Source organism: Quercus suber, unplaced genomic scaffold (assembly GCF_002906115.3).
Source record: "Quercus suber isolate HL8 unplaced genomic scaffold, Cork oak 2.0 scaffold_103, whole genome shotgun sequence".
NCBI classification, from domain to species: domain Eukaryota; kingdom Viridiplantae; phylum Streptophyta; class Magnoliopsida; order Fagales; family Fagaceae; genus Quercus; species Quercus suber.
The window spans coordinates 26,696-40,761 of NW_027069568.1; the positions used below are offsets into that span (position 1 = coordinate 26,696).

Below are 14,066 nucleotides of genomic sequence, written 5' to 3' on the forward strand. Positions count from 1 at the left end.
CAAATTAATACATTTTTTTTTTCCCAAAAAAAGTTTTTTTTTTTTTTTTTGCTATAAAGGTATACAAAATATATTAAAAGAATAATTAGCATATCCCATCAAAGTTATGCTCTCAACGATGATCTTTCATTGAATAAATTGATTTATTATCATCTTTTTAATCTTTAATTAGAATATGATGGAACAATTGATTTTGGAAAAACCATAAAATTTTAATTTTAATTAATAATTTGTTCTCAATGATATGGCCTGGCTTACTTTCCCTATTCAATTATTCCTTTAAGCCCAATAAACCAGAATTATTATTTCAAGACACAATCAACCAGTAACAAACAATGGCAAACTTAAGCAAATAATTTTTTTTTTTTTTTATATCATGTATTACATACTCATGTATCAAACTCATTATACATGACATGGGAAATCTTAAAAAGAAAAGTATATCGTCTCTTGACAAACCCATATTATCTTCTATAAAAAAAAAAAAAAAAATCAATATTGGAAGAACTTATTTGACACCTAAATTCAAGCCCAAAAGCGGGGGAAAAGATGATGACATGAGAAAAAGAAAAATACTCGACTGGCAGTACGCACAATTCACATTTTCTAACTTGAAGTCTTGCACAGTATGCACACATATTGGAAAAAGTAAGAAAGAAGGAATAGCTAAGCAGATTCTCATGGTCCATATTATAAAAAATTGAGAAATTTTGGAGCGTTATGTGCCTCCGTCCTTGCCTACACCTAAAGTCTTTCAAGAAAGAATAATGAAAAGATTGAAAATAATTTTTGGGTGGGGGAACTAATTTTTTTGGGAGCCAACTAGTATATTTTAAAGGCTCAGTAGATTCTCATGGTTCATATTATAAAGAATTGATAAATTTTGGGGGGGTCATGTGCCTCCGCCCTTGTCTACACCTAAAGTCTGTCAAGAAAGAGTCATGAAAAGATTGAAAATGTATAGTTCGAGGGGGGGTGGGGACTATTTTTTTAAGGGAGTCAACTAGTATATTTTAAGGGTCCAGCAGATTTCAATGGTTTATATTATACAGAATTAAGAAATTTTGGGGGATCATGTGCTTCAGCCCGTTCCTACACGGCTACACCTAAAGTCTGTCTAGAAAGAGTTACGAAAAGACTGAAAATAGTTTGGACAATTTTATCACACTTAAATTTCTTCAGCAAAGATGCATAGGATTTAAATCCCAACTTCACCTTTTTAACTATTGAATTATCAACACCTGTTTTATCATTTATGTGTTTATGTTTCCTCTTCCTGAGGGTTTTTTATTATTATATTTTTTGATCAACGTGTCTGATTCCAAATTCCGTCCACATATCTAAATGCATAAACATATTTTCAATGGCACCCCATTGTGGCAATACCAGTTGAAACCCATCACTCACCAAGGGGAAAGAGCTGAACGAATTTGCATCAATTACCATCACCATTTTGTACGCTCCAATAAACGGACTGGGACCTCTTTTGCATGATGTTCGCATGCGTAGTTCAATTTAGTTTGTTTCTCAGGAAAGCATTGCATTCCATGAATTTTTTTTTTTTTTTGTAACTATATAACTTTTGTTCATGTGTTCTGTGCCAGCAAATAAACGAACTAGATTAGCAGTCTAGCACCCAGGTCCATCTAAACTCGAATAGCATCAAAATAACAACGTTAATGTATACTAGATTTGTCGTCTTCTTTTTCTTTTTCTTTTTTTAATTCATTCAAAATGATTAGGCAAATAGAAATTTCTCTACTGCCTGATTTTCCTGTCGGCAACATCCTTACAGTTACCAAACCTAGAAGCAAAAAAAAAAAAAAAAAAAAAAAAAAAAAAGAAAAGAACAAATAATAGAGGAAGAAGGTAGTATTGCTACGAACTGAAAGCTGGAGCAAGTTCTATATTGTCTGCATCCCTAATCCTAGGCTTTGACTGATCATGAAAATATATTCCAGCTTGATTGAATAATGCAAGTAAATGCAGTAACTCCTTGTTACACAGCTTTGAAGGCCTCTTAGCTTCAAAACCACCTGATTTTAGAACTCCTATGATCTTGTCCTTGAACACACTCATTTGTGTCTCTGAGCAAGAAGATGAATAACAGTCTACTTCATCACTATCCACTTCATCATCATCATCAGCAGCAGCAGCATTATTGCTGCAGTCATAATTGTCATCATTGTTAGCACTTTCAGTTGAGCAAGTTGTTCTGGACAGTCTCAACAACTCCAACACCTTCCTTTTCCCCTTAAATGTAGCACCCAGCGTCTTATTTTTCTTACAAAAACAGGTTCTCGTGAAAGCCAACCACTCATCCAGATTCACATCAGGAATTTCAGCTTTGGGACGGATAATAACCACGGAGGAATCAACCTTTGGACATGGAACGAAGTCCCTTTTGCTTACATCCATGACAAACTCCACATCAGCCACCAGCTTCACATTTACCGCCAAGCGATTGAACTCTGAATCACCAGGATTAGCCAACAGTCTCCGCGCAAACTCTTTTTGAAGGAGAAGCGTGGCGCTCCTAAATGGTTTATCCCCATATACCAACTTAGCCACCAAAGGCGAAGATATTCCATATGGAATGTTGGCCACCACAAGATCAAATTGAGGAAACACAGTCCTTAACGCATCTTTACATATAACCTGCAAAACACATATGCAAATGCAGCTCATTCCCAATAATTGACTCGTGCACAAGCTCAAAACTTTAAGCTAGGCATTTCATCGAACATGTAATAGACATGCTAACTTACAGTGAGTTGATCTTCAAACCCCTTCTCGGCAACGCGTTTGTGGAGAATCTCAACCATTCGTTTATCGATTTCGACAGCAACAACCTTCCTGGCAGCTTGTAGAAGCCTCAGCGTGAGATTCCCGGTACCGGGTCCGATCTCAAGGACCGTATCAATGGGTTTTATATGGGATTTTCGGACAATGGAGTCAAGGACTCGTGGGTTAGTGAGGATGTGCTGGCCCTTGCTCTTGTATAGATGTAAAGGCGCACCTTCATTGTCCTCTCTTCTATGAATGTTGTCGTCGTTGTCGCTCTTGGGATGGCAACGACTACTGGATCTTGCATTGAGTTGACGGAGTGAGAGTGTGAGCTGAGTGGGAACGAACCTGGTATTGGAAAGGGACTTTGGGAAGCGATGCATGTGTAAATCCTTTCAATGCTCTATTTGGTATTAACCGTTTCTTTACATTTGAAATTCAGTTAGCTGGGAGTTTCTTTCGTCTGTTTATAGGTTGGATCAATGTCGTTTTTGGTTTCTGACTATGAAGATTGTCAACGGTTAATTAATGATGAGGTCCGACTTCGGTCGGCAGGTTTAATGGATTTTAAGTTCTGTAAACTAAAAGAATGGAATAATCTTTTTTTTTTTTTTTGGAGAAGGAAGAATGGAATAATCTCGTTAAAGATTAAAGAGAAATATTAATGAATGTCCTTAGGACATTAGGTTTTTTTTTTTAGAATCCTTAGGGCATTAGTTAATAATCCATTTAAAGAAAATTTTTATGGAAAATAAAAAAACAATTAATATTTTGACAGTTTTTTTCATTCCCTAATAAAAGTGGTGTTAAAACTTTCTTTAAAATGATTGTTAACCAATGACCTAAAGGCACTCATTAATATGACCTAAGATTAAAACACTGCTTTCTCAGAATAAAAATAATTTATAATATTACCATTTTCCTTTGAATAAGTTTAGGGGAACAATTTTTTTACAATTAAGTTTGGCATTTTTATTTGTCTCTCTACGCACAAAACAAATTTGTAAGTGTTTTTTAAAAGCATTTTTTTAGGGTTTTTATTAAAATATATATATGGCATTCATTTTATGATAACAATGCAGGGAAATCCCTTGGCAATATCCAATATAATTACTTAATTAAACATGAACTCTAGCATGCTTGCACTTGTGTTATATCTCATGGAACCCCATCACGTGCCATTAAGGCCAACCGAACCCTTATTAGCATCTCCTTGGGCGAAATCCTAAAGGGAATCCTTGGACACATAGACCCGGTTTGGATAGCACGGTTAGTTACTTAATTCAGCGTTTCACGTTTTGCACTGAGGGACCCACGCGCACTAGCTGGAGAGGAAACACAGGTCTGAAAACACAAGTTTTTTTTTTGCCGGTTTTGTTGACTTTTGAGAGACAAAAATCACTGTGCGCATACTGTGCGTGCACTGTTCACATACTGTTCATGCATTGTTCACGCACTGTTCATGCACTGTTCACACAATATTTAATATTAAAAGTGGGTCCCACAATACTATTCACACATTTAAAAATTATTTTGCTACAGTGTTTTCAGCAACAATCAGTTTTTATCAACTTTCAGCAACAATAAGTGCTATCCTAACGGACCCATAATATTGATCTCCTTGGTTTGGTTCTTGGATAATGTCCAGAGAAAGCTAACTGTTGTCTCTGTATTTATTGTTATCACCTACTGATAGTCACGATGCATTTAATGCTGAATGACCCATTTAAACGGTAGGGATAGTAGGATTAGCCCTATACCTATCCCTTCACTCTCACAAAAATAGGGGAGGTGGATAGAATCATCCTCCCAACCCCAATTTCTAGGGGAAAGAACTCGAGTCTCCTCTATAAATACCCTCCTACCAAGTTCAAGGGGGAGGCAGAAAGGGAAAGAGTGATCAACCTAGCAATAGACTTAAGAGATGTTAGTGTTTGAGCAATGTCCCTTAGTGAAAGGAGAGACACCTTAGTGTTCCAATTGTTTCTCTAACGAGATCGCTATTTCTAGATTTTAATGTGGTTCTCCTAAGTTAATACACATTGTGTTGAGTTAAATAATTAGGGCTCGTTTGGTTTGGCCATGACTCAGTTTTCATAACTTAATACTCATAACTTGTAATTCAAACTCAAAACCCATAACTCATAACCCAAACCTCACTTTATCTTAAAAACTCCAAAATTATTGTTTGGTCACATAACTCACTTTTTGCCACCATAACTCATATTTCAGAAACTGAAAACACCAAAATTCTGTTTTCAGTTTCTATCATCCATCACTCAAATTTTTGAGTTTTGAGTGACGGAAACATAGCTAAAAAACCAAGCCAAACAAAATTTTTTCGGTGGGACTCACACGTTTTGGAAACTTAGTGATAAAAACTTAGTGATATCACTCAAAATCATGGTAATCCAAACAAGCCCTTATCGACTACAATTAATCTTTACCGTTAGGCCAAAATACTAATGAGTTTCTTTTTGGTATAGGCAAGATTGAACACGTCCTTTTTTTGGCAACAAAATACTTTAACAAGTGATATTTCTAGTTGTTAAATTGACATATCACCTCAACAAATCCTCTTGGTAAAAGTCCCTGCAACTTTTGTCACCAAAGGGCTCTGCTGAGGGGGTTTATGAATGTAAATTTTCAATTGTGAAAGAGCATATCAGAGTTTGCCTTAACTAAATACATCACATGGATAAAGAAATAGCTGCATTTCAGATCAAGGCTAGTTTGTGACATTGCAAAGCCTCAGTTAATATGTTTATATACGATTCATGAATATCCAGATCAAGGTTTGATGGACTTATACATTAAGGCTCTAAATACGTATCCTTGACATATGGTCCTTCCCTTTGTCAACTAGGAAATCTCTCTTGATTTTTGCTTATACTGCCTGTTCCCAGAAAAAAGAATGCGCAGTTAGAACAAAACTGAAACTATATATAAACAGAACATGATGTGATCTGCCATCTACCTCATAAGTAACAATCAAAAGGATATTAAACAAAGACACTACAAAGATGTAGATAATGGAAGAGCAGAGTAAAGCATTACTTTCTACTTTTAGGTATCACTCAACTGACTCAAGTTCAAATGTATCAAACGCTATTTTGGGGCCCTGGAAATATGTTATATTAGCCCTCTAATGTGTAGAATATCTGCATGTATAGATCATTCTTACAAATAATGTCATAATTACCTTTTCATTTTTATATTATCAACGATGCTTTGAAGCCCAAGGACATATTTCACATTAAAATGAACATTTTTCGAAGGTAATCCTATCTACGACTCTCCATTGTTCTTCTCTGCATGTACTCAAGTACACAACACTCCTATGGACACATCCCAATGAACATAAAACTATGCCCCAGCCACAGAACCTGTGAGAGTCGCTGAACTTAACACCATGTTTGTCCCATAGGAGGTCCTATTTTCAGTCTCTTAATCATCAGTCAGATTGTCTAATATTAGTTACATTCTTTAAAATTCTACCATTTTGTTATTGATAGATTATTCTCAATTAAAAAAGGTACAAACAAAAAATATGATTTAACCCTATTACAGTGGCCTCGTAAGCACGAATGCAAGACTCTAAAGATAATCAGGTGATAAGTTACCTAACACAACAGGATTTCTTTCTCAGTCCTTGTACTTCATGGATTCTTTCTCAAACCCTACTGTAGGAAATTGCTTTGCATATGCCTCAACCTCATGGCGGAGCTTTGTGATCTCAGATTGGAAGTGAGGAGCAGACTGTACAGCCAAGAAGTCCTTCAACTTTGTTCCTGGTTTTTACACCACAATTAACCCTATATAAGCAGGATTCAAGCGCCTAGATTTTCCCCACACCAACCATTACAAACACAAGCACGTGTACATGTCCATATGACTGGTGATCAGACAAACACAAGACCAAGAAGCATGAACTTTAAATATCAAAGATACCTTTGGTTTCTGCCTTGATCTTGACCGCCAACTTCACAGAAGCGTCAAAGAATTCTGCTACCTTAGCAAAATCCTCTTCAACAAATCCCCTAGAAGTAAGAGCCGGGGTTCCTGAAGTTCACAAGAATTCATCAGGTTAAATCATTAAGCAATAATTAAAGAAGTACAATCTGATAAATGAAAAGCCTTTACCCATCCTGATGCCACCAGGAACCATGGCAGATACATCTCCAGGAACAGTATTTTTGTTGGCTGCAATGTGAACAGATTCCAAGACCTTTTCAACTCTGGAGCCATCAATACCCTGTACACAGAGAAATTAATAACAGTTGGGTTAATTATTCATCCTACGTCTATCTGAGAGAGTTGACGTTTTTAATGCATTCTGCCAGGACACTTGGTATTGTCTTTTAACCAAAATTCAGTAGCAGATTAATTTCAAAGTTGTTGTCTAATGTAAAGCACAACTAATTGGTAGTGTTGGTGATTTCATAAGACACAAATTTTAGTATCGAAGCTTCTCTAGAAAAGTCAAGAGATTAAAAAGAAAAAGAAAAAAAAAGGTTGCCTTGGTTACCTTGTTCTTTAAATTCACCAAAACAAGGTGGTTCTCAGTACCACCAGAAACTATTTCATAACCCTTCTCAACCAGAGTCTGCAAAATTTCAACAATAAAATAATAGAAGCAAATTAATTAGACCCATCCATTGATGAGAGAACATCATATTAATTACAAAATCCAATGTAAGTCAACAAGGTAAAGTTGTATTTACAAAATTTTGATTCAAGCATAAGTTTTGCTATATCTCATAAATATTATACCTGTGCAAATCTTGAGCAATTGCTGAGAACTTGCTCTTGATAGGCTCTGTATTCTGGAGTTGTAGCCTACATCCAGACAGATTAAGAAAATAAGAAGTGTGATTTTGAAAATATTGAAAAGAGCCCGAGTGATGGACAAACTAATTTTATATATATATTTTACCTCCCCTCCCAAAAAATAAAAGTGGGGTGGGATGGTCCTAAAAATTTCTTTTTAAGCACATCTATTAAAGTATTTTGATTTTTTTTTCCAACCAATTTGGCACTTCCACTCTCATTCTGCGAATCTCATAAAATGTACCATAAGTTTCAGGCAAAACACTATTCATGCAATAATGCCTTTGCACCAGCATGTATAAACTGCCCCATCAAACAATATGAACCTAGTACCATTTAGAATGTGCAATAAAGGGAAAAAAAAAGAAAAAAAGAAGAAGAAGAAATACCAGAACTCACTTTGTTGGGAACTTCAACATTCAAAACCAATTTAATGTCCACTATAGTATACATTACTATGAAACAACCTCTTTTGGGGGTGTGGTCACAATGCAACCCAAAAAACCTCAATTCTAATAAAAATTGTAAGTGGTGTGGATTCCTTTCTGCTGCAAATAATTGGAACAAAATCTACTATTATGGAAATAATTAAATGATGACAATCTTATTAGCTGCCAACCTGTTTCAATGCAACTGCTAAACCAGAAATTGTGTGGTTATGTGGGCCACCTTGAAGTCCAGGAAATACAGCCTGATTTATTTTGTCTTCATAATCATATAATACCTTCAGGAAAAGCAAAAAGTATAAACTTTTGATTTATTTCATAAAATTTATCACAATATTAGGGGAAAAGTAAATTATAATAAGTAAAAAATGGGGTCGACATGGCAAGAACAAATATACCTCTTTCCCTTGTTTGTTAATCTCTTTTACCCCCTTCCTGAAGAAAATCATTGCTCCACGTGGGCCACGAAGTGACTTGTGAGTTGTGGTGGTCACTACATCCGCATACTCAAAAGGAGATGGGATGACACCAGCTGCCACCAGCCCGCTAATGTGTGCCATATCTGCTAACAATATAGCTTTCTGTTTGTCACAGACCTATCAAATAGCAAAAAAATGTTACCTTGGATTCTCAAGACAATCATTAGCTAAAAACCATATACACTAATGCACAATAATTTCTTGATAGAGATCAATATATTACCTTACGAATACGTGCATAATCATATAGCCGTGCATAAGCACTAGCACCAGCTACTATCAACTTTGGTCTGAATAGTGTGGCACTTTTCTCCAACTGTGATTCACATTTTTTCATGTTACACAATTTACACTTACACATAGTTATGGGGGATTTGAAAATAATTAAGGGAGTTGGGCTGCAAAGCTACCTGGTCATAGTCAATATAGCCAGTGCTCTCATCCAATCGATATGGCATTGTCTCAAAATATATAGAGACTGCAGATATCTTTTTGGTGTCAGTCTGCACAGCAGCAAAAGAAACAATGTAAGGTTATAAGACAAGCCAAAAATAGTGTCACAAACAAGGAGAGTTAATCAAAATTTGTTACAAGACAAAAGACTAAATCCACTTTAAAGTTCAAAACTCAACAAGATTAAATTTTATGATCATCGTACGCCACACAGCTATGACGACTTCCCAAATAAAAGAAATGTTACTGAAATTTGGGGAAATGATGCCTACTGATCTTCAAGGGAGATAAAATCCAAATTCATTTATATGAAAGCTGTAAATACCTGATATCCATGGGATAGATGCCCACCATGAGGAAGATCAAGTGCCATGATTCGATCATGAGGTTTTAACAACGCAGTGTAAACTTGAAAATTGGCTGGAGAGCCAGATAGAGGCTGCACATTCACTACAACGACAAAGGTGATATGAATTTAGAAGAACTTGTTAGCCATCACATACTAAGAAAAGTCAATCCCATTAAACTTCCTATTAAGCAACTGTCCAATAACACATCTCCGTTTGCCACCAAACCTAAAATTTAGTAAGTTACTTCTTATCATGTCCATGAGACATGAGAACGGGTAATTTCATGTAAAATGCCATCCCTAAACATAGTTACAGCTAACCATTTATTTGATTCAGAAAGGTTTTGAGACAAATTTCATGTGATGTATCAGCAAGAACAGTAGCACATATTTACCTCCCCATTTTGCTGGATCCAACCGAAATGCTTCCAGAGCACGCTTCTGGCATAAGGATTCTGCCATGTCAATGTACCTGAAATGTGAGGGAGTTCCATGCTTATCTGTGTCAAAATTTAACCGGGAAGTTCAAAAATAAAAAAATTTAAAGGGGTCAACAACATGCTAATCACGATCACATCCATGACAAGCACAAGCAAGAGATGAAGAAGACTCCACGTACTCATTTCCTCCATAGTATCTAGCACCAGGATACCCTTCGCTGTATTTGTTAGTCATGACGGATCCAACTGCTTGCATTACAGAGACAGAAGTGAAGTTCTCTGAGGGAATGAGTTCTAGCCCCTTTACCAACACAATAATGAATTCCAATAAGATATTAGATTACACAATAAACTGTACTTACACATTCGTCAATAGCAAAACCCCTAATCCTTCATCTATCACCTAGAGTATGAAAGAAAAGAAAAAATTTAATTCTATTCTTAAATTTGTCCATAAACCTAATAAAACTATGTGGCTTAGTTGAATTTGGTTTTTCACACTACTTTACAAGAGAAAATAAATAGATTCTAAATTATGTTCTCACATAAAGGGTACAAAAAACTAAGAATTTATTAACTTTTTAAATGAATTACACAAAACACAGCACAAAACACATAGTTTCACCCCTCCACAAAAAAAAAAAAAAAAAAAAAAGGTATTGTGCTGGCAAATCCATGACAATGTAGGTCTTGATTGAGTTGTAACATTGTAAATCAAGTTCAAGACCAAGTCTAAAGATTCAGCTCAAGATAAAGGCAATTGCAGTTTTTTCTTGATTCTATCTCAATCGACTCGTAAATAAGCCTCTTTCGAGGATCGGGAAACCTAAGCCTTATCAAGCTGACAAGCCCATTTAGTCAGTTGTTAAGTAGGACTTTGTGCCCTACATGCTAAACCATATAAGAGCACATAATAGTTGATGAAAATAGAGGTTTAGACAGCTTGTGCCGTGTACTACAAAAGAGAAAACCCTAAACCTAATTTCACCAATATGTGAGTTCATAATTCAAACCTCAAGAGGAAGCTTTTGTTTGTCGATCAAGGCAAAAGCTACAGTGTTTTACCTATTGTAAAACAGAGAAGAGTTTTCAAGGTGGTCATTGAAGTCACAGATGCATTTCTTGCTAGAGATTCCAGATAAGAAGAGTCCAAGTAGCTTGGAGCAGTGTGGGGTCACATATGTAAGTACTACTAGCAAGGGTAGCAATCAGTTGTATAAATTTCAATTCTATTGGGTTGGTGATAACGTTTTTTCCATTAGAATTGTCCATTGGTTTTTCAGTCCGTAAACAAATTGCCTGTGTTGTTTATTTTTCTGCACTTTACATTATTTGGTGATATGTTTACCGGAGTTTGAATTAAAATCAACCTCAAATGTATGAGTTGTTTGGAACAATTACTCCTAATCAAACTAACAAATGAGCCCAACATGTCCAAAGATTAACAGAGAATGAGTAAGTGTACCTTCCATTGTCTAGCTTTCTCTAGCTCTATAATGTTCGCGATCTCGGGATCAACAGCCTCCAGGGGAGCATTCAATTGCTTCGGCCACTGTATTAAAATAAAAAAAAGAAAAGACTAGTAAGGGATAAGTAATAGTAATACCAAAAAAAAAAAAAAAAAAAAAAACAGAGCAAAGTAGGAAATGCAGTGAACACGTAGATGTGTAATAAAACATAAATAAAAGTACATATATAATAAGGCTATGGTGGAGTGGAACTGGAGAATAAAGAAATAAGCTTACAGTGACACGGGTTTTTTCCTTCTCGTACACAGCCTCGTTAGGCAAAGATGACTATCAATTATGAAACAAAACCAACGACAATAAGTTGTAAGAAAGTTAATGTTTAGGAACACAAAGAAAGAAAGAAAGAAAGAGAGAAAGAGAACCATGTAATAGAGGGAACCGCCATTGAAGATAGGGCGAATCGGCTTGTCAATGGATGAGGCAAGCCTGCGAAGCGCCATTGCCATTGCCATCTCTCTCTCTCTCTCTCTCTCTCTCTAAAAGCTCTCTATCTCGCTTTGTTAATGTATCGTTTTGTGTGTGTGTGTGTGTGTGTGTGTGGTATATGGGGGTGGTGAGATTTTGGCTTGGGATTTGTCGCTGCTTGAGGTTTGGTTTTGGTGGTTGCTGATGTATTCGTTATCCCACTCTCTGTCTCTGGTTCCTCCTAGCTTCACAAACAGAGCATAGGCACCAGGGGCCCCACCATATCTATTTCCTTCACCTTCCTCTCATAACATGAATTTTTGTGATTAATGGACTTGATCAATTAGACAAAGTTTTACTCCAAATGACAATTTTGATAATCTATAAATTAAAATGGAGATAGTTCATTTGACCCTTAAAATTACATGGTGCAACGACATTTAAATATACAAAACTTTTTTTTTTTTTGGTGCTAATCTTAAATATACAAAACTTCTTTTTAAATTGATTTTTATTTGGAGAAGATTCTGTCATTCATTAGATTAACCCGCGTGGCCAAGGGTGTGAATTCCCTGTTACAAAAAAAATTATGAACTTCAAACACATAACAATCTTGTTATTTCTTGGTTTGATATATATATATTGAATTGCGGATTCTCTACAATACTGTTTGGATGGCTTGTGTTCCCTATCTCTAGATGTTAGATAAGTTGTGTTGATATGGGTGTCAAATAGCTTAATAATACATAAACTCCATAAGAAATTTGCCAGATGGAGATGGTTTAAAGTGAGGGGAAAAGACTTCCTCTTATTGATGAATAAAAACAAAAATTCCAGTTCTAATAATAACAAAAGATAATCAAAATTTGAATTATGATGGTACCTTTTTATTTATACTTAGTACTTACTATTGTAAACAAATAAACAAAAATCAAATTTTGTATGTTTCAGGGTTCATTTTAATGGATTTTTTTAGCCAAAATTATATGTATAAGATCACTTGCACGGTAAAATGACATAGTAAGTTATTTTAATCTTGTGCATTAAGAGTCTTGCATTTTAAATTATACTATATCAGTAAAATTCTTTTATAATTGTTATTCCAGGAGCAATTATATAATTTGATCGTATTCATTAATTTGAGCATATATTGATGCTTTGTTGAAGGTCAAAAGTGATCAAGAGCTTGAATAAACACTTAAATCCAAGCATAAGTTCTAAACTTATTGTGGATTTCACTTAATTCAACTTGTAAAATCGGCATATATATTAAAATTCTATTATATTAAAAAAAAAAAAAAAACTGAGAACTTGTTTATACAACTGCTTATTCACAATAAAACATCATTTATAAATGAAATAATTATTTAAAATTGTGGACTAGAGATACAACACCACCAAAACCAGCCATGAAAACCCTATCCGATCTTCACATTTTCTTAGCCACAAAGTGAGGCCTAAAGATATAAACATGATAGAATGCGATGTTTGAGAGACAAACTTGGCCACCGATGCATTTTGTTACTTCCTTCTCTATCTAGGACCTCTACCAACTTACCGTGTCATTTTCTTGGAGAGTACACTCAGAATTGTTAAGATATTACAGCCAAAAGCCCAAAACCCAAAAGTCTCTTACAGTCAATTAGCACGGTCCATAATTCTAAGCCCACAACTGGATTGGTCCAGAAAAGAGGCCCGATCTTTGTGGGTCATAACTCATAAGGATACTTGGGCTTTGTGGTTGAAGAAAGAGGCCCGATCTTTGTGTCGCGTATGCACAGAGTTATATGCTAGCATACCTTAAATTACAAGAAGTTTAGTCATATATTTTACCCTATAAAATAAGAGTTTGAATTTGGCAAGGATGAAGTGCAAATCCCATGTTTTACACCATCCAATAAGAGATTGTCACATCAACATTTTACTTAAAATTCAATACACCTTACCACTTAATAATATTTCAATAAACTCCCTATTTTGTTGGATTTATATATGGGTATTAGAATTGATTAGGTATGGTTGTGCTTATTCTTAAATATGTGATAATGTGATGTGTCATGTTAGGATTGAAAGGGTAAATCATAAGTTTTACACCACATCTGTACATAATTTAATCTCATAAAATAATGTTACAATTTACAACTAGGAAAATTCATGTGTAAATCGCTTAGTAATTAGGAGTGACTCCCTAGATGGTTAGATAGAGAGATCTTTATTTTGAACATTATTTTGTATGTTTGATTTTATTTCGATTTTGAAATTTTTTTTTTTTTTTTTTTTTGGCTTTATGACAAGTGAGAAGGAAAGAGATATTAAAATTCTATTATATTAAAAAAAAAAAAAAAAAA

At 35.1% G+C, this 14,066-nt stretch overlaps 2 protein-coding genes across 2 annotated transcripts; both read right to left on the reverse strand.

The window, feature by feature from the left end:
- Window positions 1–1,857: 1,857 nt before the first annotated feature.
- LOC112029924 (ribosomal RNA small subunit methyltransferase, mitochondrial) lies at window positions 1,858–3,363 on the reverse strand. Its single transcript, XM_024062605.2, has 2 exons — window positions 2,769–3,363; window positions 1,858–2,658 (listed from the first exon to the last, which is right to left on the reverse strand). Exons 1-2 carry the CDS (start codon window positions 3,168–3,170, stop codon window positions 1,879–1,881), a joined length of 1,182 nt encoding a protein of 393 aa, XP_023918373.2. The 5' UTR covers window positions 3,171–3,363; the 3' UTR covers window positions 1,858–1,878.
- Window positions 3,364–5,482: 2,119 nt separating this feature from the next.
- Window positions 5,483–12,013, reverse strand: LOC136068190 (serine hydroxymethyltransferase, mitochondrial). Its single transcript, XM_065775007.1, has 16 exons — window positions 11,676–12,013; window positions 11,530–11,580; window positions 11,250–11,336; window positions 9,964–10,085; window positions 9,740–9,816; window positions 9,321–9,445; window positions 8,953–9,045; window positions 8,766–8,858; window positions 8,462–8,659; window positions 8,237–8,341; window positions 7,561–7,626; window positions 7,316–7,393; window positions 6,931–7,042; window positions 6,739–6,849; window positions 6,411–6,578; window positions 5,483–5,683 (listed from the first exon to the last, which is right to left on the reverse strand). The coding sequence occupies exons 1-15, from the start codon at window positions 11,763–11,765 to the stop codon at window positions 6,433–6,435; spliced, it is 1,554 nt and encodes a 517-aa protein (XP_065631079.1). The 5' UTR covers window positions 11,766–12,013; the 3' UTR covers window positions 5,483–5,683; window positions 6,411–6,432.
- Between the last annotated feature and the right edge of the window lie 2,053 nt (window positions 12,014–14,066).